The sequence below is a fragment of the Corvus moneduloides genome, chromosome Z (assembly GCF_009650955.1).
Source record: "Corvus moneduloides isolate bCorMon1 chromosome Z, bCorMon1.pri, whole genome shotgun sequence".
Classification (NCBI taxonomy): domain Eukaryota; kingdom Metazoa; phylum Chordata; class Aves; order Passeriformes; family Corvidae; genus Corvus; species Corvus moneduloides.
The window spans coordinates 6,719,579-6,746,836 of record NC_045511.1 but is presented as its reverse complement, the minus strand read 5'-3'; the positions used below and the strand labels follow the sequence as shown (position 1 = coordinate 6,746,836).

Sequence of the window (27,258 nt, the reverse complement as noted above, 5' to 3'; positions counted from 1 at the left end):
GAAGGAGGAGAGCGGGAAAGGTGTGAATGTGCGTGCTGCTGCTTATTTGTCCTTTTTCCCTTGCTCTTAAAGCTGCTGTTCTTGGCTACTGCTCATTATACCCTCCTGTGAGCTGATCTGACTTGCTAAGCATGATAACACCACTACCCTGCCTCTCATGTTGTGTTCTATTGCAGTGAGGTGAAACAGCTCATAGAGGGGCCAGAGTGAGTAAGAGAGCAGGAAGCCCATAGGTAGCGTCAGAGTTGCTGATTTGACTGCCTGGATCTTACAAAGCTGTGCTGTCCGACAATTCTATTTTGCACGTAAACGTGATGCTGTACTTGCTGGATGTCTCACTGCCTGCCAGGCTGGTCTGCTCCCTGCTGCATGCTCCACCCTGTGCCAGTTCTGGAGCTCACCTGGCAGCACAGGAACTGCAGCAAGAGGGAGTGATGGTGGTTCTGCCACCTTAAAGGACTGTGCATGTTAGGCCTGTTGGCACAGAAGGCAGGCACGTTCCAGCCACAGCAAAGGAGCAGGTGGGGATAAGCAGCCATGCTGCAGGGCAAGAGCGGGAAGTTGGCAAATGTTGTCCTGATTTTCAAGGAGGGTAAGAAGGAGTATCCAGAAACTACGGTTCTATCAGTCTCACTTCAGTGTCCAGTAAAAACCATGAAAAGATTATTCTGGGAAGTATTGAAAAACAGCTGGAGGATAATGCAGTCACTGGTCACAGCCAGCACGACTTCATGAGAGGCAAAGTCCTGCTTGTTGAACCTGATTTCCCTTTATGACAAGGTAGCACACATAGTTGATCAAGGGAAGCTGGTTGATGTGATCTTCTTGGATTTTGGCAAAGCTTTCATTGCTGTCTCTCACTGTATCCTTCTGGACAAAGTGTCCAGCTCACAGCTGGACAAACATATCCTGTGGTGGGTGAGCTACTGGCTTACGGGTCGGGCACTAAGGGTTACAGTCATTGAGGTGTCATCAGAGTGGGGACCTGTGATCTGTCACAAGTGAGGCTCTGCAGGGCTCCATCTTCAGGCCTGTGCTCTTTGACGTCTTCATACATGACTTGGACAAAGGATGAAAAGGAATACTAAGTAAGTTTGCTGATTATGCTGAATTTGGAAGAGCTGTTGACTCCCTTAAGGGCAGAGAGACCTCAAAAATTAGAGGGATGGACAATCACCAACCATATGAAGTTCAGCGAGGGAAAGTGATGGATTCTGGGCACCTGGCATGGGGCAGCCCTGGATGTATGGACAGACTGGGGAATGAGAGGCTAGAGAGCAGTGCCATGGAAAGGGCCCTGGGGGTCCTGGTCAGTGGCAAGTTGAACAGGAGGCAGCAGTGCCCTGGCAGCCAGGAGGGCCAAGCGTGTCCTGGGGGGCATCAGGCACAGCATCGCCAGCCGGGCAAGGGAGGGGATTGTCCCCTCTGCTCTGCACTGGGGCGGCCTCACCTCCAGTGCTGGGGCAGCTTTGGGTGCTGCAGGATAAGACATTAAACGAACAGAGAACATCCAGAGGAGGGCCATGAGGATGTTGAAAGGTGTGGAGGGGAAGCCTTGTGAGGAACAGCTGAGGTCACTTGGTCTGTTCAGCCTGGAGAAGACTGAGGGGGAACCTTGCTATGGTCTTCAACATCCCCAGGAGGTGAAGAGGAGGGGCGGGCACTGGTCTCTTCACTCTCATGACCAGTGGCAGGACCAAGGGAATGGCCTGAAGTTGTGTCAGGAGAGATTTGGGTTGGATATTAGCAAAAGGTTCTTCACCGAGAGGGTGGTTGGGCACTGGAACAGGCTCCCCAAGGCAGTGGTCACAGCACCAAGCCTGAGAGAGTTCAAGAAATGTTTGGACAACGTTCTCAGGCACATGGTGTGACTCTTGGCGTATTGCGTGCAGGGCCAGAGCTGGACTTGGATAATCCTGATGGGTCCCTTCCAACTCAGCATATTCTACGATTCTATGACTTGGCTATTTGTTGCCTAAGCACCATAAGGACTTCATCTCACCTTTTCAGTGGCAGAATCTAATGTTTCCTACATAAATGGAAATACAAGTTAAGTAACTGAGGGGAGAAGTTTACATTAAATAAAAATATACTAGACTAGAACAATTTTTAAGACTCCAGCACTGCAAGGCTAACAATTAGTTGCATCAAAACAAGAACTAGATGGGGTCAGTCATTATCATTTATTCTAACATCAATCATTATGCTAAACAACTAAAAAAAAAGCGAGGTGCAGCTTGTAACTGAAGTGTTTTGGATAGGTATTTTGTTTTGCAGATTTTAGTGACCATCATCAGGAAAACACCCTTGTATCTCTTCATCAGGGGAAGCAAAGCTCATGACTTGGCAAATCACATCTTTTGCTGTTCAGAATTGTTATCAGCTGGCACTCCTAATTAAAAAAATAGTAATTTCTTACCTGAAGATTTACTGTGCCAGCCACTGTAAAAACAAGCATGCTGGGTCTAGGAAAGAACTCCACTAACTCCATCTGGCATTTGACAGAATTGATATGCAAGGTCTTACAGCTTTTCAGGGTCCAAGATTAAGGCTTGTTGTCTTGAAGGACAGGAGAATCAGGGCAAGAAGCATTTCAACATTAAGGCCTAAGCCGAGTAAAATTTTCGTATTCACAGCTGTAATCCAGTTTGACATGGATTTACGAATTTGGGCAAGTTTTATTCCCACACAGAACAGATATGTGTTCCTCACAGCTTACAGTGTAATCTGAACACTGGGTGACACTGCTGCAATGTGCTACTTTGAAGCTACATTTAAGTCCCATCTGAGATTTGCTGTACTTTAGCCATAATGTTTCAAAAGTCTGAGGAAAACCATTAGTAGCTACCTGCATCACTGCATGCTGCATTTTTCACTCCCCTGTGCACCATCAGGTGTGTGGTAGCATGTGCTTCGGTGGTACCCAGAGTTAAAGTGCATTCAGAGTTGCTGCTACGTATCTCTGGAAATGAAGTAGCAAACACAGTGCAGATGCATGAAGAGCTTTACAAGTAAAGAAAGGTTTCCAGACATTTATTTCTGGAACTGTACACCAGGTATTAAAGTACAACAAATACAAAATAATGCTCAAAAAAATCAGTGTTTATGTACAAATATTAAAACCAATGCAACAACAGCGACTTCCTCTTGAACATCTGATACTAAAACATGTTCCGATTGTCACTTGATTTGTTGTTATGCACAGGGTAGTTATTTGAACTGAGAATAATTGGAATCTCTGTTTTATTAGGAAGACTATAACCATTCCTACTTAATTGTACAATTGATAGCATCTTCCTCCTTCTTTCAATGAAAAATAGGAATAATAAAAATAGTAACCTTGTCATTATCTTACAAATCACTGTATTTCAAATCCCTGTCTGTAGACAATGTGCTTGTAATGCTGGGCCAATAGTGTCCCTGTTGGTCAGTTTATCCATTAGTTTACATTCAAAGTTGAAATACTCACTAGAGACTTTGGTAAAATTAAGTAGTATCACTGTGTCCTACTTGAACTGAAGTTTTCCTATATTTTTGACTCTCAGTTTCAATTGCACAATTCATTGACCTAATTGTACACAATTTCGTATTTTTCAAACAGTATTGTATTGTACATCCTTCAAGTAAATTCAGCAGTTTGACCATTGCAAGAGGAAGACTAAACACTTAAGAACCTAGCATGGGAAGATGACGTGTGACCAACTGTGGTATTGCTATAATCACAGCACCAGTTACACTTCTAAATGAATCTGCTACCCTCTTCAGATTCCCTGTACATAAAAAGGATACATTTACCAACACTGCAATTGCCCATTATGGATTTTTTGGTTTGTTTGTATGAAGAAAACACATGGCAAAGGACAAAGAATTCATCACAGTTTGTTACAAGAATTGTGCTTCACCATGTAATAGCCAAAGCACTGTAATTTCTTCATATGGTTGCAATTCAGTTATCTCCATGCTGACTTTCAAAACACAATTCTTTTAATAAACAGTAACAAGTTCTCCATTTAAATGTTTAAACTGAGAGAAAAAAGTAAGTCCAGCTTTTTAAAGAAAAGTTCAATAAATAGCTATTTTACATGGATAAAGTCATAGTGGTACAAATTTATGAATGTCACATCAAGCATGCACAAAAATGTTACTATACACAGAAGTAGTCAGAAAATATTGAAAGAGATATCTAAAAAGATATGAAGCATTTACATATTTACGAAATCTTGCAAATTATTGCCTCATTTTAACATGGAATTAAAAGTAAACGATACCAGCTAGCTAGCCAACAGGCTAAATAAGATCAGCATTTATATTAGACTACCCAGAAATCATTTTTCTCTCATACCATTTTCTGAATTTTGGTCAAAGTCTTTATTAAATAACTAAAGTGTCCATTCAACTTGCTGACAACCCAAGCCTTAGACAAGTCTCTGCCTACATTAAGAGCCCAGCAATGCATAGATAAACTGAGTATATTACTGCATCAGCTAATGAAAATGGGCATGTTCATTTAAGTGCAACTGGTATAAGCATTCAGTCATCTTTGTATGATTTTTATACAGACCAGCCACTCACTGTAAACCCATAGATAAACTTGAATGTATAACAATGGAAGATTATGGCCAGAATTCTACAAAACTACTTGAAATGGGTTGATTCATAAACAAAAGAAACAAGGTACAAAGTTCAGCACAAAACACAGCAGTAAGAAGCTGAGAACTTGGCTAAAAATGTCAAGAATACAACACAGGGCCAAGGCTACCCGTTATTTACTGTGTACTTACTAAAGTTAAATATTTCAGATGTTTAAGTTAAGAACTGATTACAAAATTGTATCTACTTTTGTCCACTGTGCTAAACTAATTTGTTTTTAATATGGTAAATGTGCTATTGCATAAACACTTCAAAGCAATCTTCATTACAATGCTGTAAAGAAAACTCCATATACTGCATCTGAAAATCAGGATGTCAATGCAGTTCACAGTATGCATAATAAATACCCTCTTCCCTTTCAAATATTAAACTCACTACTTTCTAATTACTCAGCACAACCTTGAAGCAACTATTAAAAATATCAACAATGCAAACTTAATTGCTTGAATAATGAAAACAAATTAGTGGCAATTAAATTTGTAATACAAACAGTGCAAAGAAAAAGTATGGAGGGAAAGGGGTAATCCTACTGAAGTGAGGTTCAGGCTTTCATTAGAACACCCTGCAAGTTGTATGCTACAACATGTTACATGCCAACACTATGCTTGGTTCCTGCAGCAACTGGAACAAATGTTTGCAAGACAAACTTCCTGGATGGCTAAATTGCACTCAAGGTTCAAAATAAAAAAAATGTAATGCAGTTAAATACTTGCTTTTATGGGATGCATTTTTACTCATCCTTTCCTATTTGACCAAGGAAGTGAAGTGCCATTTTGAAGCCAACGACTTGCCAAATAAAATAAATGCAATCCACACTAAATAAGAACTTTTAAGCATGTACTTCAAGGTTCTACTATTACTATATAAACTAGATAGTCCCTCAGAACTGTAACACTTAGAACTGCAGTGCTCCAAACAACTTAAGATGTCTTCCAAACGTAGACTGTTTAGTGGTAAATCCTAAGGTGTGCAGACTGTAGCTTTATACATCAGCTGCCTTAGGACAGGTAAGGTACACGATTGCATTACTCTTCAAAATTGTGGACAAACCCCATCCAAATACAATATAGCCTGAAAGTTATGTGTTTAAGCCAATTAAGTTTAAAGTACACAGACATCTATGGCAGCATGATTACTTCTGTGTAAGGTAGCCATGACCTTTAATTTTGCAACAGCATTCAAGTGTAGATCTTCACTTTACTCATCTTAAGTCCCTTGTGCTAGCTTCCACCAACATGAATTTGCTATTTTGTAAACTGAAGTGCTCTAGTTTAGTATCACATGAGAGAAGGTTCCATTTAAAAAACATCCTTGTATGTTTGTGCAGTTTAAAGTAAAGAAACCCATCCCTGCCTTTATAAGGGGGGGAAAAAAAATGCTACATTGAGCAGGGATCAGGATTGGTACCTGTAAACATTGTTACTCCACTGCATCCATTACGGCAAAAGTAACTTAGACTAAAAAAGCCACTCCAATCTGTTCAGAACTTCTGTGCTGGTTTTGAAACGGTGGCCTTCGTCTACAGGCTTTAGAAAAAAAACTTAAGCAGAGCTTAAAGCTGCACCACAGAGTTCTCTTAGTCCCAAACTCTGCCACACATCCTATGACATTTCCACATTTATGGACTGAAAAAAGAAATTACTCTTGATAAATCAAGATATAGTTCTATACATACAAAGACATCACTGATGTCATAAAGTTCAAACTTCCAGTGAAAGACTAAGCAAACCTGATAGCTCCCATCAAGTTTACTACTACTGCATAAAGTACCCACTGTTTGTTTAAGTTTCCACAGTCATTCTGAGTGAAGGGCAGCATGTTGGTGAAGAGTGTGGGTACTGATAAAACCATTTGTCTCATTTGCAGATAGACTGCTGAAGTCAGCCACTGAAACAGCCATTTTGGCACTGGTAATGTGGTGTGTGTGGTTTTCAAAGTCCACACCAAGGTTATTTACAGAGACATCATTCATAAAAGATTCTGGGACAGCAATCCCCATTTTCAATCTCTTCGCAGGTCTTTCTGCCTCCTCACTGCACATGTTCATTTGGTTTAGCTCTGAATGATAAAAGCCAGTCTCAAATAAATTAAAACAATCACTTTCACCATTGCTAGGCAAGTTAAGTAATTCTTCTGTTCCAACAGGCACATGATTAACTGGTGCTCGGGGTAAGCTGTCCATGGGAGGGAAGGCGTCATCCAGGCAGTTCACGTCTGAAGTGTGGCAGACTGTAGCTACACTGTTGGTCAGTGCTGGAAAACAGATGAACACAAATGCAAATGAAATAGTTGTTTGTGTAGTTCCAACCAAGGTATTTTTTTTTCTTGATTTACCTGTCAACTCATTGGCAGTGATAGAGTTCAGAATGCTTAGCTGTTGATCAGGAATGCTTTCTGTTCGACTATTAGATGTTAAGGCTGAAGAATGCACTGCTCCACCAAGGGATTCTGCTTCATCTACCAAACGATCCATGTAGTCCCTAAAAGAATATTGCATCCATCAGGTAATATATAACTGGAAAACAAAAGCTATAAATGATGATAGGTTTAATTTCAGTTGCCATAGCCACTGAAGCTTTACACTGCAATGACATAAGAGGGGTGGGGGGGATGTCTTCTACATTTCTGATTTGCAACAGAAAACCCATTCCAAGAACATTTTACTTACGTAACTCCTGGATGATGGTTATATTTCTTCTTTCCAAATCTTGTTTGCTGAGCAAAGTAATCATAACGTTCTGACTTCTTCCACATGTAGTAGAAAGCCACACACTCAGCAACTGTTCTGGTTCTTACCTAAAGGGCAACAAGAATAATTTGTAAGATTAATGCAAAGACTTGTCATCTTCCCAGTTCCCAATCCTGCAATATTGTTAGTTCTAATTGTTCTGGAACAAACCTTTGCAGACTTCAAACAGCCCTACTGTTTCAAGTATTACATTTGTTCTACTCTACATGTTATTAGATTTCTTTTCAAACTAGATTGAAACTCTATCTACATCTGAAGTACTTATATATACAAAAACATTTTTTAAACTGTAAGATATACCCTCCCTTAGGATGGCAAAAGCTGAGCAAATTAATGACCTAAGAGAAGTGAAGCACAGAAGACTGTGGGTACGTATTCCTTTGGGGAAAGCCCAGAACCATGTAGGCTCTGGCAAGAAAGAGCTGTCAAATCATGACAGCAACTGCTTAAACAAAATAAAACTGTGGTCTTGTTGATAAGGTATAAAGGACTGAAAAGACTCATTTTGATCTATGTTAACTGTTTGTCTCTTTCCCCAAAATGGAGGTTGCTATGTGAAGTCAGATTCTTGGAGAAAAAGTCATTACTTCTATTTATATTCACTTTTTGATGCAGAAACACTTCACATCATCATCACATCACCCACAGTTTCAGCTTTACAACTATAATATACAACTCTAATACAATCTGGCAGTAAAATATATTTGAGCTTTCTCAAACATATAGAAACATCAGTGGCGAATCCAAAATGCCTTGGGTGCAGTAGTAAACCTTGCTAGTTTAGGCACAGACATACCAGGCAGGGGAGGAAATTAACAGGTGTCCACATGCTAATGCATAAAGTCCCAGTTAACAAAGCTTTGCAGTGCAGTGATAAGGAAACACATCTCGTTAAGCTCCTCCACCCTCTTAATCTTTTCTAGCTGATACCTGCTGTACTCAAGTGATGTTACCTTATGCTGGATCCCAGAACCTTCCCTAAACTTTCTGGCCTTTTACCTGGGAAAAAAACCCAGGAGACTTCTTAGACAAATTCTGGTCCATAGTGACACATGTGTTTTGTTCCGTGTTGGAAAATATATTTTAATCTCTGATGCATTAATTTTTATTTGTAAAGTCCATTTAAAATCTGAACCACCCAAATTACTTAGGATAGGTTAAACCAGGTAGTGGGCAAGACCAGCCGACAGTTGTTGAAGAGCAACCACAACCCTATAAAGTTTACCTGAAATGCAATAAAAACAAGCAGACTCCTAAAGAAAAAACCCCTTCAGTGTAGTATCAAAAGCATAAAGGAGGTATACAGGAAATTTGGAAACACTGATATTGTCAACTGCTCTTTTTTGACAACAAAAAATTTAAAAAAGCCCTATTCTTCAGGCACAGAAGAGTCAATCAGAAGCAATCCAGACCAAGATTAGAACTCCTTTTTGGCTCAGAGAGTAAGTATTATGGATGACTACACTTTATGAAAACACAGAGCTCAGCCTGATTCTGTAAACTTGCACCTTCCTGGTGGCAAAATAAATTAGGCAAACATGCATTCTCCCCTCCTACAGCCATGGTATAGAAATACTATTCCCTTTCAGGAAAGGCACGAATTTAAGTTGAATTGTAATGCACATGCATAAATAGAAGTAATGTTAACATAAGTTGATTTCAGAGATAATATATTGACCCATCTTGCAATGCCTAATATTTCCAGCGACATTTGGAAATATTAATGCAGGGAAAGGAAAAATTAGTTCAAAAATGCCAAATTTATTTTAATATGCTTCTTTTTCCCTCTTTTGTATGGCTTCTGACGAAGAGATTGCCTTCATGTAGTTTCAGTATCATACCATTTACCAACTCCTCCATTTAACTGTAAAATACTAACCTTGTTTTTCTGTATGAGATGAAAGTCTTTTCCATACATCAGAAGTGCATTTTCAAAGCTTCTGCATTCTTCTTCTGTCCATGCTGTCATCTCTTCTAGACAATTATAAAAGTAGCATGAGAAACTTGATTTCACTCACTAACCTCTGACAAAGAATAAAATTTTTGTTCCTAATGGACGAATATCCAAATGCATTAAAAAAAAAAAAAAAAGGAATTCAGTTATGTAGATTCATGTTATTTCCCCTACTGAGAAGCTATCCTACCTGAAATCTAACATTCTTCTTTACAAAGAATCATCTAGAAGAGCTTGATTTCTGAAATCTTTCATCCTTGAGGGCAAAGGTTATTTGAAAGGTTTATTGTTCTTAGTAAGTTTGTCATCAAAAAATAGTGTTCGATAATATCACTGAGGTGGTGTGATAATTTTTCTCAATATTTCTTGTCACACAGGATACAAAGAACAGTGGTTGTTGGAAAAAGGAGCGAAGGAAGCCTGAGAGAGCTCAGCCCTGCTGTGCAAACCACAGGAACAGCGCTAGGCCCACACCCTCTAAGGCACTCAGGAGCCTAGGTCATGTCTGACCCAGGAGCCAGCTACCAGCCTGAGTGCCAGCCTTGGTGCACGCACTGTAAATCACAGCTGAGAAATAGGATGGGGTGAACTGTCATCAAAAGGACAATTCCAACCTTACACAGCAAGTGGAGGGATCCAGCATGAAACAGACTCCCCAGAACATACAACATCCTACCTGATCTTATAAAACCCCTGGTGAGGTAGTGGACTCCTGGAAAAGGTGTAAAAGGTGTCAGCACTGAGCCTAGGTCAGGCAGCCATACAGGACAAACTGACTGAGACTATACTTAACGTGATCCAGCCAAAAATAAAGAACAAAGAACCATCTTTGATAAATGACAGACTCTGGTTTTCATTTAAGGGATTAATAAATAATAGGGACAAACAAGATGGAAGCCTATTTTCCAAGGAGACTCAAGCAAAGCTCTCCATGCCCTATGGAACTGTACAATAGAATCCTTTTAGGATTGGCACAACACAAATGTTAGCACAGCGACGAATGGAGTGGGGCTTATTTATGTACCCAGCTGTGTCCTCCTGATTTTGGTACAAATGTCATCAGACTGTAATCAATCATAATCGCGAAGAGATACTACACAGTGGGTGAGAACTGCTTTATGGGAGCAGAACTGCATCTCTCCCCACCCCTCTCCTCAACCTGTTTCAGTGTTACAACAGCGGTGGAGGAAAGAAAGGAAGGTCAAAAGCAACCCCCTCAGCCTTTCTACCAACTGCAAACTTCTGCAGCAGAACTTCCAGCTGGCTGACTGTCAGATTATATCTAATTTGTGCTAAAGTCATCATGACAGGGATGTGCTTGATAATCTGATTCCTACTAAAGGATTTTCCATGAAACCTTTTTTTTTTGGAAACACACTTTACTGACAAACCAGGTATTCTCTTACCCTGAGATGCCTTTCCATTTGAGCAGTATCTCTCAATTGCTTCTTTAACATTATGGCTACTTTTAAGAAGTTCATACAGCGCCTATAAAATAGGAAAAGTCTTTAGAAAGAGTCAGAGTTTTCTAATATCCAATACGGACCTCCAAAATCAGTGTTCCAGTAAACATATCTAATGCAAAAAAAAAAAAAAAAAAAAAGAGGATTTATCTTTACACATGATGAAAATTTAAAAGTAACAACCCAAACCACCCAAAAGTTGAGGCAAGATTTAATTTAAAAACATGTAAAACATTATTATATGCAATTATTAAAAAGGCTGGATTTGTCAACAGTATGACAATCAGAAACATCACAGATCACAACACTGCCAACATTCAAATACTCAAGATTTTTAAGCATGTGCTTAAAAATTTTAAGTAAGATCTTGATCCAATAATATCCGACTAAGGAATGAAGAAATTGAGTAGTGGTGCCTTTATAATGCAAGGCAGAGAAAGAGACCACATGTTAATTACCAAGTGCTGTGTCACAAATGGAACAGGATATAAAACCTACTTGTTCATTGTCCCGTGTATGTAGTCCTTCAGGAATTCTGCCAATCATTTTTTCATTTCCTGTTCTTAAGGAGATTTCAAAAAGGTATTCTTTAACTTTACTTTCTGAGATCACATCGGGTTTCCAAAGTAAATGGTCTTCATTTTCATAAACTGATAAAACAGAAATCCATTAATGCCAATTATAACATTTTTAAGGCTGTAGCATTAAAAGCTATTTCACAAATACAAAGACCAGTAAAAAAGAAGTAATCAAATCACACCACTTTTAAACTGCAGATCACTTTGGCTATTTAGTAATTTTCAACTAAAATTTGCCAAAAACTATAAATTATTATATGGCAATGTGGTGATTTGTTTTTCCATTCATTAGCAACTGAATGCTGTTGAGAACTTGGTATGTTGAATGCTTTGAAGTGATTAGGGTGTACTGCCCTCCACAATACACTGAAATGATGTCTGCAACTCTCAGATAGTTAATTTCAAGGATGATATATTGAAAGTGCACAAGAGTTGACCTGAACCTTTGTCAGTCTGTGCATGTATTTCAATAGTAGATCAAACTGTAAATCCTTTCCTCTGATCAACAGATGTGATTACCACTGCACATCTTCATGTAGTCTCTTGGCAATAGAGAATTTGAGTTACTTAATTCAAACACAGAGTCATAATGGCTGTTACAGCAGAAAAGAAGGAGATGCTCAAAGCTCTCCTAAAACTGCAGGAAACAACATTAGGCTAAGACGAGGAATAGAATGACACCTCTGAAACTTCTTCTACGGCTTAACAACATGGAAAGCTTTCAGACAGACATGTTACAAGTGTAAAATTTATAGGAGAGCAAAACTGCTTTCTAGCACAATTCTGGTAGCTGGGACTACATAGCATAAATGTAAGCCCCTGTTTGCCACCACTAGCTTTTCAGGGAGTACAGAAAAGGCTTTCATAGAATCCTCCACCCCTACAACCAAGCCCAACCTTTCAGAGTGCTGCTGACACTCCTCTTCAGCTTTGTTTATCAACCAAGACCACACAATGCTTTTTGCTGGAGTCCATGACGCAAAAGATGCTCCTTGAGCCCTCTCAGCTGGGAGCTACCCCTTTGCTCTCGGCCATGCTATCAGACTTTCACTGGTTCTCTCTACTACCAGTTCATTACAGAGAAGATTATCAGATTAACCCCTCCTTGGTCATCCTCTGGTTATTAGCACTTCCTTAGTTCATGGCTGAGGAGAAGTCAAGATGTGGAAATAGTAAAAGAATCACCCACATAAATCCAGTCCTTACTCCTCCATTTCTTGGAACCCATTAGCATCATGCTTGAATCTTAAAAAATTGGAGGCTCTCCTAGATCTGAAGCAACACAGGAGATGTTCGCTTCCTAACATTTCCAGCTCCATCCCTACCAAACATTCTTCTTCTCTATTGTAAAGGACTTCTCCTCAAAAGAGCAGGTGGCGATGTTGAAAAGACTCAATACAATTCACTCAAATAATATTCCCATTAAATGTTACAGTAACAGAACACAAGCACCTTAGAGAATATCAAAAATTTACAGAAAAAAACCCAGAATGCCCTTCACTTATTATTATATCGCCCTACCCATTTCTTAATTTCATAGCTTTTCCACCGATGAGCAAATTTTTTTGCATTATTTGCCTTTTTAATTCCATGACTATATGCTGGTTTCTAAAGAAACAAAATAAAACTCAACTAAATAAAGCTCTTTTTTTCACTCTAGCACAACTGCAGTTTTTAACCTAAATTTGCACGGGAGACAGTATATCAGGACCTATACAAGGAAATTTAAAATAGCTTATTGCTTTGTTTTCCATATTAATTTTGTAACTCACATGATTTTACCTGCCAAAAAAAACAACCAAGGAAAAAGGCTGTTTGGAACATCTTCAGTGTAAATTCAGTTACATGCTCATAGACTAGCTATGATTCTCCAATGACGGACTCCCTTCTTGACCTACAGTTGGTTGCCTCCTAATACTACTGGATACTTCAGAATTAACCCTCCTTTTGTCTTAAGAATGTCCTCTCCAAGTTGAAGAGACACATTTCTGAGATTTAAGTATATAGTTGTGCTACTTCAATTTTCTAGTGCCTTATTTTTAATGGTCTCTGAGACTTTAGCTAGGGAATTGAATTGACCTTACAAATTTAAATAACATTTTTCCATCAAGTGGTATGTATAAACATAAAATAAGAAGTAAAAGTTAGAAGAACTTACCCTTTTCATCATCTCTGCATCTGCCTAGGTAAGCTGGAATTTCAGCCTGGTATTGTGAACCAACCATTATTTCCTGAAAATGTAATAAAAATGAAGAGAGAAAGTTATTAACAATATTTTGTGTATGGAAGTATTAAAAAATGTCATTAACCTGGCACGTGACATAATTCCTGAATGAAGGTGCCATTTTAGATACATACTAAAAATCTTAATGGATTTTTCTTAACACCAAAGTTTTAACTTTTAAAAAATATAATTATTACCTTTCTCAAATCTTCAGATGAATTACCATTGTCTGCCTCTACATCTTCACCATCAGATTCCTTATCTCCATCGTAAGTGGTGTTTGCTTCAGACACAAAAAAGTTTGGTTTTAGCTACGAAAAATTTTCTGTTCAAGCACAGAACTACAAGATATCATTTACTTCTGAAAGGAGCACCTGCTCTTACTCAGGGAGACACTTATTGTGTCTATTGATCCACATTTTTATCAAAAAAACCAAACTAGAATGAAGTCAGAACGCACTGATACTTGTATACTGCAGAACTGAAACATTTCTCATCATTGTAAATGACACAATCTACTGTATTTCCAACAGTCAAACGGAAATGAGACAATTTTTTTTTGTTGATTTTCTCAATAAAAGCTTATATCTAGAGAAAAACCAGACAACTTCCAGGGCTATGACATAGCCTCAGGTTAATCACAAAGAGAGTAAAGTTGAAGGCATGCCTTTATTACCTATTAAAACCTTTCATCAGAAGTTTTAATGGGCATTCAAAACATTCCTTTAAACCAGGCTGCCTTAGCACGCAATGAAGATACAGGAGAGACACACAAAATGGAATAAGTAAAAGACAGCAAAAGACTGCTTATTCCTCTTTAATCTTTTTTTTTTCTCCCTTCCCTTAGGAAGAAATACAGCAGAGCCCTCCAAACAGCGCAAATACGTTACTCCACAGAGTAACTCATATTTTAGAATCTGGAACGCTATGGTATTGGGTTCTGAACCAGTTCTGTTTTTATAGTTGTATAATCCCCAGCAGAATGATTACAGCTATTCTGTATTCTCCAACATCAGAAAAAAATATAAACTGGGCTGAAATATCAACTTCATCACAACTAAAACGTCATGAACATCAGAGACAATAGCCAAGACTGCATGGACTGAGGCTCTTCTTCTGTAGTCATTACTAAAATCACCAGTCTCTCTCTTTGGTTTTACAAGTAGCAGGCAAGGAGCTAACCTGAATGAATGGAACAATATGCCTAGACAATCACAGGCAATTATTTTGCCCAATTAATGTAAACTTAGCAAAACAGTCTATGTTATGTATTAGATATGCATATCTTAAAACTTATGTTATCTTAGAATCTGGGAGATGGACAGAGACCAGAAAAAAGATGGGACTGCCAAAAGCACAGAGAACTGACATCTCCTTCCCTGAAATGGTGGATATTTGATTTTAAAATGTCTGGCTTAATGTTCTAACAAAGTAACATTTTTAAAGAAAACCATGACAGCTGAGAACAAAGATGACTGCTTCTTAATCCTCAGTACAGATGAGGAGCTGAGAACTTTTTTGTAGGAAGCTGCCACATTTAAAATGTCGTATTTCTTAACAGTTCACAAGTGCCAGCATGTTTTGAAGTTTGTTTAACTGAAAAAGGGGCATTATAATTTTTAAGTTTTTTGTATCTCTCTTTCAATACAAATGTCTTGCATTTATCAGACAGCAGCATGCAAAGGGCTATGACTGCTGGTGACTGAGGCAGCACTTTCCCTTTATCCCCCCCTCCTCTAGAGGAATGAAATCCCCTATGGAATACCTTAAGATACTTGCCAAATTAAAACTGTGATAAAAGTCTTCCACACTGCTCTAACTCTAGGACACCAGTGAACAAATGAGATGCAACAGGCAATCAGGAATATCTCATCCAGGTTGGATAACCGAACCACTGGTTCTCAGATCTTTCCCATCATAGCTCCATGGATAGTGAAATTTTGGTGGTCATGGGTTTACAGGCCCCATCCCATATAAAACTACTTTGGCTCACCCCATGAAGTCCTATGGAAAAGTGTTGAATGTGTGAAGGGAAATAATCACAAAGACACTGCGTCCCAGTTCACATCCACAGGCTGCACGGAGAAGTCACTGGCTTAAAAGCAGCAGCAAAAATTTTAGTAGAGAAACACTAATTTAAAAGAATGGGTTACATATTCATATAATTCACTAACATATTGAAAATCATGATGGGTGTTCCTCAATACTGTACTAACTACTGATTATGAAGTCATTGTATTTATAGAGAAATTAATTTTACTTGTGCTTTGAGCACAGAACCAAATATTAGTCTTTTAAGTAATCAATAATACCAACCCAAAGGCAATGTTCATGTACAACATCCTGCAAAGCACTGTTTCTCAACTCCTGGTACAGTGAGCATTACTCCTCAATTTTGGTGTTTTAAGATATGAAGCTATATATAACGCTATGACTTTTTTGAGTACTATTACAAAATCAGGTTTCCTACATCTTAATGGCCGAGGAAAGAAGTCAGTAGCTTCATGTGAAGTAACTGATGGTGTCAAGTCATCAGCAGAGGACTGTGTTTCTTCATCATCACCCGACAAGAGGTCTTTAGCGATTTCCTCCTGTATCATTAAAATAAAATAATAAAACCTCAGAGTGACTATAGACTGGTAAGCATTTAGATTCAGCCAACTGTAAACCTCATTAATTAAAATGAGTTACCTTACCATAAGAAAATTTAGCTGACCATACTCCCTTAATTAAAAAGCTAGTTTGCCCCTACTAACTCTAAGAATATAACCATTCATTTCAGAGTCAAACATAGAGGTTCATTCCCCCTCTGTCTCCTATCAAAACCGATGCACAAGAACTAACTTTTGTAAGCATCAATCCCAGATGTTCCTCCAATTGCTTGCTGTAAAAAACACCAATGGAAACTGCCTCACATATTTAGCATTCTGTCATTCTTTGCATCACAGATATACTGAAGCTTTAGAAGCCTACTGCCCCCTAAACTCTGGGGAAAAAGCCAACCAAACCAAAAAAATCCCAGCCAGGTTTTTTGTAGACTTTTGCTGAGAGGAATAGTTCCACGTAATAGACAACTTTCCAAAACACAAAAAAATCTGATGTTTTTGTAGGTTAAAGAAATGATATTAAGAAAGAAAAAGCACACTGCGTCCACTAGCAGACATGTTTGAACCCCTCTGACTGAGATTTGGAAGGGAAAGAACTGTATTAGACAACAAGCCAACTACATTATTGTAGCCTCAACACAATCGTGAATCCTAATGAGAATCAGATGTGCAGAGCCATCATTATACCCTTCTTTCTGTGGAGTTTACCATTACATCATACAGGAAAAATAAAAGACATATACTTACTACTTGCATACTTTCTAAGCTCAACTACAAGCTGCATGTGCTTTGTAGCAAAAATCAGAATACAATCTCAGAATTTAAAGTTAACTTGCAAACCACAAAAGCTGAAGTTTCAGGTTTTTATATCAGCAGTGCAACACATATAATCACTGCACATAAAACAACCTCTCTCTCATTCCTCAAAGCTGAGACCTTCCTAAATGATATGCATTTGAAAATAAAATTACAAAGCAATCAAGAGTGCATTTTCAAGTTATTTTCATACCATTTTGGTACTTGATATGTGGTGGAAGTCGAAGTTATTTCTGGACATCGCATATATTATCGAAAAATCCCACTTCTTAACTAAAAAAAAACCCCAAAACAACTAACAAACCTCATACTTAAACGTTCTTTGCATGTGTTTTAGAAGAACTGTTGACATTCTGATTTTTCTTTTGTACTAATATAGTAACACTGAAGTTGCTGTACATTTGAAACTGTCATTATTAGAACTAGATGCCCAATATCCATGAAAAGGTAGGATCCCAGAGAATATATATCAAATATAACAAGAGATGTATTTTGTAACATCAAGAGATAATGACACATAATTTAAGGCCACCGGGATTTCTGCTTTTAAACAATTCAGGTAAAAATGGTTCTGGACTTACTTTATCTAGAGTCATATCTGGAAGTTCATCTGCAAGTTCACTTGGAGAGCTATTCGCACTGGAACCAGGCATAACTGGAATTGTGGGTTCATAGCCATAGAATGCTAGTAAATCTTCCAGTGGCATGTTTCCTTCCTAATACAAGAAGAATTACAACATTTCAACACTACAGCCAATTACTTGTAAACAGGTCAGGCATAAGAAGGTAAGACATATTCTGAAGAACAGAAATAAAAACCAAAGAAAAACTCAACTGAAAGCAGGAATGATTAAAGGTTTAAGATACGGTGATTCTTTGATAACAGCAATTCATAAACATGTCTCTTGGCGTACAGTGAAGTCCTGTCAAGCTATTGGGGAAAACATTTTACTGGATGAAACTAAAGAGTAAGTATTAAAAATTTGCTCCCTGTCTGATGTAGAACATGATTTGTCAATATTTCTTCAAGAGAAATACAGAAAACCCTGAAGACTTTATTCCTACATAGCTACAGCTGCACACGTGAAAACCCCCACAAAGTAAACCAATATAGCAACTTTAAAGCCCTTCTTTTCATCTCCTGCACAATGTATTTTATATTAACCATTGACAAGGTAACAGAAGAAAGACAGCCAAGAGAAGGCAAAAATCAAGAGAAAGGCTTGATTTTTAACTTGTCTTTTCCAATAGCTTTTGATCAAGTCATTCTAGTAACTATCATCATACTTACATCCTAATACAATTAATAAAACAAAAAACAGTGAATTTTTTTGTAGTTACCTGGTTCAAGACATCAAAGTATTAAAAATATTTTCAAATATTTATACCTTTGAAAGTTATAACTCTAAAAATTTACTGCTGAACTCATACACTGATTAAATTGCTTTTTTTTCTTTAGTCAGGCAAGGTCTTAGTCCTGTGAAGACTTTTCACAATGGGTAAATGGAAACTCATGTCCAAGTCTTTCCAGGATCAGGAACTAAAATAATAAAGTGTTTAAGACATGTGTCTCTCAGTTCTTCTTTCTTCTATCATAGAAGCAGTAAGAGAACTTTGTGGAGTAACAACTCCACTTTAACCATCAGACCTGGCAAACTCCTTTACTACTATAACAGCAAACTCAACCAGCAAAAATGTAATTGTAAAGGCAGTAAGGCAAAAAAAACCCAGGAGTATAAGCACTGTCAACTCCACATTTAGAAAATCTGTTTTTACATGGACTACATAAACACAGCCTTGTATTTGATGCTAAAAATCAGTTTTTTGGAAGTCTGTTGACCAAAACCTGCAGTTATGCTGAGTGGTGTAAGTGGGTCACCAAACAGTAATGCAAAGAGCACCAATTTGTGGGTGTTCAGCACTCAGCAGGCACTGAGAATGGGTGATGCACTGCCATGGATGAACAAGAGGTGTAAATATGAAAAACTTCTTATGAAGAAGATAAAAGGGAACAGGAAAAGCCAAAGAGCACACTGATCATTTTGTACATCCACTGAATGCTAAACTGATGAAACTAAGACACAGAAATATCATTTATATAGCAAATTATTGTGACCCATCACGCCTAAACCAGGATTGCTTGTCTGCATATTGGAAAAGTAAAACCTGACCAACATAATGAAATGCAGCTAGATGTCACTTTAATAGTACGTATATTGTACAGTTTCAACATACAAGTGATCTTACATGACAGGACTCTAAAACCTGCGTCAGTGATTTCTCTACCAAAGCAAATGTGGTACTAAATAAAAAAAAAATATGAGTACTAATACCTTTGAGAAGGTAAGTTCAGCCTTTTCTGTGAGGATACACTGCTACATCTACATCCTAACCTGACTTTCTTTTAAACAAGCTGCAAAAGTATTTTTGCAGAAAACAGCACTATACAATACAAACTGAAGGACAGGTTGAATGTTCTTTTCACTAGAAAAGTTACAATATATATTTCACAAGGGACAGAGTCACTCTTACCTTTTCTAAATCTTCAATTTCAGAGCTGAAATTTTTGCTTTCTTCCATCATTTCCTCCTCTTCGAGAGTTCGCTCATCATCATAATCGTGTACCAGCATTTCAGCAGATGGGTCAAAGTCATGATCCTCAGATGATAAAGAGCCAACTATCAAAAAAAAAACCTTAATTTGAGAAATTTTTTCCCTATACCATCATACGAAATTAAATCCCAGTAAAAAAAGTTGCATGAATTCTTTTACCAACAGGGTGACAGCTCTCAGTGGAGTAACAAATTTGTAAGTACTTCACAAATTCAGCTGCTTTAGCTGACCTTCCCTTTTCATATTTTTAAGTAATAAGCATAATTTAAGCATAATAATAAAATTACAGTTTTCTCTCTTTCTACAAACAGAATACTAGGGAGAAGCACCTAAACAAGTAAAACAAAGTTTCAGGCAGTACAATCCCAAACTAATATTATACTGAATAAAAGTTTGCTCAAAACACCCTTGAAATCATCATTAAGATACAAAGCACACACATCACAAGATATCAGAAGCTGGAAGACTGTGATCTATAGACTCTGATTTTATTGATGTGATTTATATGGTAACAAGCATAGTTTTTCACTGGCAAACAGGTAACTTAGGTTATGAATTCACATCCTACTAACAGCAAAATAAAGTGAGACTCGCTTCCAATTGCTTTAGCCTGACAAACGGATCTTCGAATAAAATTAATTTGTAGTACTTGATCTAGAAGAAAAAGCACAGCAGAGTTTCAAGAAATATTATGGAAAATACACCAAAAATAACAAAATGCTTCTAATGGAACATATTAATTAACAAGACAGTGTAACAGGTCTGTGGTCCAACAGACACTTTTTCATTACTGAAGATGATACTCAGAAGTCATCAAAAAAGTACTGTTATTTTAAATGCACTTTGTAATTTCAAAGATTATCATTAGATTCAACAAGTTTTGAAGATGAAAATATTCTTCACCAGTAGTCAGTGTTCTACAGCAAAGAATCACCAAATTACAGGGTTGCTTTGCTCTTTAATGTTCACTTTTTTATGGCTTTCAGGTTGGAGAAAAAGACAGATTAGGATAATCCTCTTTCACTTCTGGTTTCCCCTTACATACTAGTCCTCTGTTGCAATCCTTAGCTTTCAAGCATCAATGAAAAGGTTTATCAAGAATTATTTCTATCAAGGAACTTCTTCAAAAGTGTTGAAGGAAATAGCTACAAATTTTCAACCCTCTTCAAAAAATACTACAGTATTCCTCTCTGCACTGCTTTCAGCCTTGAAAGAGACAGCTGTATATACCAACACTTCTGAACCTTACGGAATGCAATTTTTCATCATTTATGGTAAATGTTCATTCTGTACATGCAGGTAATTGAACTTTGTTTAGCTTGCTTAAGACAAAGCAAGCAAAGTAAAGTCAAAGTTTGTACTATCATACTGCAGAGAAACACTCAGGCCAAAAGTGTTTTTTCACATGCTATTCATATTACGGTCTCATAAAACTTTCAGACATCAATGCCGTCAATGCTACTACAGTTCCAATAACGATATTATGTGTTTAATTCTCCTGCTGCTGGCCATCACATCCTGCTCAAGCTCTAAGAAAGCATCAACTGCCTTAATGTAACATGTATTTGTAAGGGTGTGCTCAAGATTATTGATAGTAATTGCTTTTCTAACTAGTTTTCCATTTAACTCAAGGGGAAGTTCTGTTCCACAGATTTTACATTAAAAAGTTCCACTTCTCCTGTAGTTCTGAATGTTCAATACTCCATTTAAAATATCTAAAACTATACTGAAAAATACAAGTTCAAGAAGTTCCATAGTAGTTAGAGATTATGACAAACACTGCAGAATGCATTTGCATAGAAGCAAATATGTTCCCCAAATATTTGAGAATAGTTTGGCTGATGTTAACGATGCTTGGTTGGATATAATGTGTTCCAAAGAACCTTAACAGTATTTAGTTACAGCCATAAAAATTACTTGTTCTGATTTTAAACATTTTCTTTTACTACCAAGAAGTCAAAAATTTAGACAAGCCTGTTCTTAGCAGCAGCAAGAGAAGCTGTCTCTCTCCAGGCCATATGGCTTTACTGAGATGCTGTATTAAAAGTGCTAAAAACTTTGATTTCATTTTTGGTTCTGAGCAGTCAATTTCTAACTGCAACTGGACTTAAGTGAAGGATTCCGCAGCGCGCATCTCCTCTTAAAAACCTGGCAGGCAGTTAACAGCGTGCACACGAAGCCTTAGGAAAGCTACGAGGGGATAAATTTGGGAAGGAGCAGCAAGGAGAGAGCGGCGTGCGGGCGACAAGCCGGGTGCCGATGCAGGAGGTGGGCGAGGACGAACCTGGGCTCGAACTCCCAAAGGAAGCCTGCAGGGAAAAGAGAGCGAGCTGAGAGCGGGCTCCCTGCGGCCCGGCAGCAAGCAGGGCTCTTCATTTCACGCAGCCGTCGGAGCTGCCCCGTTTCCCCGCCGCCCCGCTTTCCCCCGCTCCCCTCCAGCCTCAGCCCCAGCGTCCCGCCCTGCTGGCCGCTCCATCCCGCTCACCCTCGCCCATCCCTCCTTCCCTCGCTCCCGCCTGCCGCTCTCCGTCCCTCCGCCTCCCCTGGCATAAGGCCCCCCCAGGGGCCGCGCCAGGCCCGGCCGTCGCTCCCGCTCCCTCCGGCCCCGGCCGGGCGGGACGTGACACGAACCGGACCGGCCGCTGCCTCCTCCCCCGCTCCCAGCCCGGGGCTCGCTCCTTCTCCCTCCCTCCGGGCGGTTCACCGTGGCCCGCGCCGCAGCGGCGACACCGCCGGCCCGTCCCGCGGCCCCTCCGCCGCCCGCGGGCCGCGCACCGGCACCGCGCCCGCCCCGCGGCCTGGTCGCGCAGGCTCCGCCGCCCCGGCCCCACCGCCCCGTCAGTCCCGCCGCGCCGCCGCGGGGGCGCCTCCCGGGGGTGCCGGGGCGGCGCGGGGGCGCTGCGGGCGCGGGGCTCCGCGGGGCGCCGGGCGAGCCCCGCGCCCGGCCCGCTCTGCCCGCTCACCTCCGCCATATTGGGACGATGGGGCCGAGCGGCGACGCCGCGCCGAGTGCCCGGATGGCGCCGTGAGCCAATGGCGGCCACGGGCCCGCCGGACCGTCCGTGCGGGCGCGGGGGGACCGCGACGGGCCGGGCCGGGACGGGCCGGGCGGGGCGGCGGAGGCGGGGCAGGGAGCACCGGGACCCGCCGGGACCCTCCTCTGGCGGCGCCGCCCCGGCCGGCGACGGCGCTCGGCCCGCCCCGGCCCGGCCCCGCCCGGAGAGGGCGCCCGCCCTTACCGGCGGGGCTGCTGCTGGGGCAGCCAGCGGGGCACTCGGGGCCGGCCGGGACCGGGTGGCTCGGACACCCAGGGCTGGGAGTGTCGAGCTGGAGCGGACCCGGCCGCGTCACCTCGGTACCGGGTGCTGGTGTGCAGGAGAGCTGGTGGTTACACTGACCCCACGCCCGAAGTGTCAGGGACATGAAACAAAACTCCGAAGCCTTCAGTCTTTCTGGTGTGCGTTGTCTGCTCTGGCAAATAGAAAGTAAAATTTACTTTGTAGTGTTTTTATTTGAAACGTGCCATGTCTGTTATGTGCAAGTTACATCTACTCCGTTTTACAAAATCAAAGAATCGTTAGGGTTGGAAAGGACCTCAGGAGATCCCCTCGTCCAAACCCCTGCCACAGGAACACATCCAGGTGGGTGTTCAATGTCTCAGGAGAGGGAGACTCCATGACTTCCCTGGGCAGCCCGTTCCAGTGCACTGCCACCCTCAATGTAAAGTTCTTCCTCATGTTTAGGTGGAACTTTTTTGTTTTAATTTATGGTCATTGCATCTCATCCTGTTGCTGGGCACCACTGAAAAGAGTCTAGCACCATCCTGTTGGCACCTGCGTTTGAAGTACTCATACGCATCAATGAGATGTCCTCTCAGGCTTCTCTAGACCAAACAGGCCCAGCTCCTGTAGTCTCTCCTCATAAAACAGGTGCTTCAGACCCCTCATCATCTTTGTTGCCCTCCACTGGACTGTCTCTGGTACTCCTTGTCTTTCTTGAACTGAGGAGCCCAGAACTGCACACTGTACTCCAGATGTGGCCTCACCAGGGCCAAGTAGAGGGAGAGGATCAACCTCTCTTGACCTGCTGGCCACACTCTTCCAGGCCTCTTAGTGGCATTTTTTGTTCCTCTACACATTAAGTTGGATTGGGCTGGTTTTAGCTTGATTCCTTAATCCCAGGCTATAAAGACTGATCCGTCTAATTCTAGATTCACAGGTTTCTGCTTCTGGCCACAATTTCAATGGCCATACTTTTTATATTAAATATTGCTCTGCTAGAGGGGTGATGTGTGTCACAGCAACACTCACAGGCAGTAGTGCCCCAGGCTGTGTCCCACATGGGGCATCAAGGCTGCACACAAAGTGAATGGCTCCTTTGGATGCATCCTAAATTGGGTTTTCAGACAGTGTAGAGAACTCAAGCTAGTTTAGGTGCTTGAGAAGGAGAGTTCTAATGGTCAGTTAATTCTCAGACCTGTTGCTCTGAGAAACAGAGTAAATTAAATTGTGTCGTGAGGCACTGCTGAGTCTAATATAATTCCAGTGCTCAAAGTGTCTGTAAGCCTTCAAACTACACAGCAGCTACAATGCAGTCATACTGCTTTCAATGTACCTGGGGTAAAATGCTGGCAACATAAAAATTGCAAGTCTTTGCAGAAACACATTTTTTAGGAAAGTTGTCACAGTCACTGGTAGCTTCATCAGTACCTCAACCTGTTTGCCTGATCAGCCTTTGTGTTTTTTCAAAGTTATCTGGTAAAAATGGTCAGCGACAGACAGATGGGCTATGTCAGGGCACACTGCACATACTAAAACATTAAGAAGAAAGAGTCAATCCTTTCCACTCAAAAATTAAGAAAGCAGATTTAATCTTTTCCAGCTCTGACTGATCCAGAATACCATTATAATCCACTAGTGCTAGCTACTTAGCCTTTCTAAGTTTTGTTCCCTCCAAATACAACAAATTCAGGTCTTTATTCTCTTGAAGCCTCAGGCTGGATAATGCAAATAGCTTCTCATGAACGCAGAATGTGTAACACATACACAGACCTGTTCATCTTATCAATAAAATAGCACAGAAAATGCAGCAGGAAAAAAAAAATCAATTCAGGGAAGTACATATTTGCTACTATATACATTTTATTAATAGGAATTGTCCTCGATTTGGATGCAAGTACCTATTTCGTAACTCCTGAAGTAGTTTACTTCAGAGTCATTTGACTGTTTAATATGATTAAGCTTTTCAGTTGTGTGCAATTTTACAGAAAAATCTATCGTTAATTTGCTACTTAAAATATTTTATCAGATTTAGAACCGAGTTTTTAATTATAATTCAGTTGTCTTTGATAGTGTGAACTCATAGCTCTATCACAGCAGATCATGACACATACTCGAGGGCTGCCATATAAGTTGCAGCAAGTATTCTGGAAAAACTAGTGCTCATAGCTGTGGACAGGGGGCTGCAAGGAAAATAAAAATTACTGGATTATAAAGCATAACAATGAAAAGAATTTTGACTGAGTTTTGTACTTGGAAATTGTAACGATACAGAAAGATGTATAAATATTTGCATACTCCAATACCTAAAAAAAAAAAAGAGACAATCTGGATCTTGAAGATTGAAAGGAGCTGCTATGATCCTGTATCACAGTGGGGGTTGGATTGCAATAGCAATATCTATAATGCAATTACATTCTATGCTGTTACAAGATGTTTTACCTCCCAGTGGTTTTTACTGAGTGCAGATCAAGAGAAAAAGTGAGGATGGTGAAGTTACTGGGCTAAAATTGTTTTTAATGGAAATGGAAAGAAACAGGGATGTGATTGCACTACTGCTTTCTCAATTTTTCTCCAGGAACAGGGGTGAGAACCTGAAATGCTGGTGTGTAGCTTGGAAACAAAACCTTGTACTTTGGTGGAGTCTGGTATGGCATTGGTGTGGAGCTTCCTCTGCAGCCCAGTGCTTTCTCAAGTGTTTTTCTGCCCTCTGCCTTGCCTCCTCTGGAGCCCAGTGCTTTCTCAAGTGTTTTTCTGCCCTCTGCCTTGCCTCCCTGAACAGAAAGGCAAGGTGAGATTGCTGTTTCCATTTTACAAGGACTCAGAATTAGACATGGCAGAACAAAATATACCAATGCATATACAGAGCAAATAAAATAATTGCATCAATACAGATGCAGTTTTCCATAGCTACCATGCATATAAAAACCCATGGAGTTCTGTATTTCAAGGTGTCTTATCTCTTGAATTGGAATCAAGAAGATGGGACAAAAATCTGCCTAAACTATACTTTACGAAGTAATGGAGGATGATACATTATATATATGTTTTGGCTATATTTTATCATCTGACTTAATCTCAGATTAAAAAAAAAGTTTCATTTGTTTGAAATAGTAAAGAAAGCGGAAGCAACTATAATTAATTAAAAAAACCTGAAACAAAAAACCCAATAATGCAATGAAGCTGAACAGTTATAGATGGGGAGTTGTAAGATAAAGAGGGAAGAAGCTCTAGAAAAAATCTCTTGATCTATAGCAATTTTTTCTCCTTCAATCTTAAAAAGGGTAAAATTTAGTCTTTTGCTTCTTAGTGTGTGCTGTCATGGACATGTCTAACAGACACGTGATGATCAGAGATTACCATAAGCATGTTTGGAGTCTTAATTAGCATCTGGGTGGTGTCAGTGTGATAGTACTTTTTCACTTCAGTCTGCAGTCTTCTTCCAGCAAATGGTTGCCCAAAGCCCTAGAGTAATGGCCTTGAATAGCCCTTTCTAAGCAGGCATAAGAAAAAGCAAAGCCTGCTTGTTCAGCAAATCAAGCTGGTCTTAGACCTTTTGGATGTATCTGTGCTAGTAAATTAAATATGCTCAGGAATGTTTGCTTGACATTACAATGACCAAGAAGCACAGAACTGCACATACCTCTGCTTCTGCCAGAGACCACCTGTTGTAGGTAGACAGCTGAACACAGTAACCTGAAGGGTAATGAGAAGGAAGGCTGCTGGTCATGAAGCACACAGGAGCCATCCTACTAGTTTGATGTCAAGGATGACCATGTCACAGCACTATTCAACTTACTGGAAAAGAAAACATTATAAAAATACAAGGCACTATCTCCCACCAATCTATATTTGAGCTTTGGGATGGCAGGATGAAAGGAACCCCCTCTGTGTATTAGGCATATCACTAACTACTCTTAATCACATTTCTTGTTGTGCAGATGCCATCGATTTGAGGATTTTATTTCAACAGAGAATGGATGTGCAGAGTAAGTTTTAAAATCCCCCAGTTGTTTGTCATGGTTTAACCCAGTTGGCATCTAAGTACTGTGCAACTGCCTGCTTACTTTCCCCAGATAGGGAGAAAAGTCAGAAAAAAAAGGTAAACTTGTGGATTGAGATAAGAACAGTTTAATAATTGAAACAAAATAAAATATAATAATACTAATTATAACAATAACATCTTCATCATCAACAACAATAATAATGAAAGAGAGAGAGGAATAAAACCCCAGAAAGGCAAGAGATGCTCAAATGCAGTTGCTCACCACCCAGTGACAGATGCCCAGCCTGTCATCCTGCACCAACAATCAGTCCCTCCCAGCCA

At 39.9% G+C, this 27,258-nt stretch overlaps 1 protein-coding gene across 2 annotated transcripts; it reads right to left on the bottom strand.

Moving 5' to 3' along the window:
• Positions 1–3,016: 3,016 nt before the first annotated feature.
• MIER3 (MIER family member 3) lies at positions 3,017–22,751 on the bottom strand. Of its 2 annotated transcripts, none has more exons than XM_032095766.1 (13): positions 22,617–22,751; positions 21,938–21,962; positions 19,573–19,718; positions 17,622–17,756; positions 16,089–16,209; positions 13,816–13,901; positions 13,553–13,625; positions 11,315–11,466; positions 10,760–10,841; positions 9,279–9,373; positions 7,319–7,446; positions 6,985–7,130; positions 3,017–6,903 (listed from the first exon to the last, which is right to left on the bottom strand). In XM_032095766.1, exons 1-13 carry the CDS (start codon positions 22,623–22,625, stop codon positions 6,446–6,448), a joined length of 1,656 nt encoding a protein of 551 aa, XP_031951657.1. In that variant the 5' UTR covers positions 22,626–22,751; the 3' UTR covers positions 3,017–6,445. The 2 variants fall into 2 exon arrangements, with proteins under 2 accessions (XP_031951657.1, XP_031951655.1); XM_032095764.1 differs by having other exon boundaries at positions 9,279–9,370; positions 22,617–22,709.
• Between the last annotated feature and the right edge of the window lie 4,507 nt (positions 22,752–27,258).

Bases quoted from the DNA above. Each gene is read 5' to 3' on its own strand.
- MIER3 (XM_032095766.1), bottom strand. The intron at 9,374-10,759 runs GTAAGAGAATAC...ATAATTGTCTAG, and splicing joins AAATGGAAAGGCATCTCAGG to AAGAGATGACAGCATGGACA. The intron at 7,131-7,318 runs GTAAGTAAAATG...ATATTCTTTTAG, and splicing joins AACCATCATCCAGGAGTTAC to GGACTACATGGATCGTTTGG.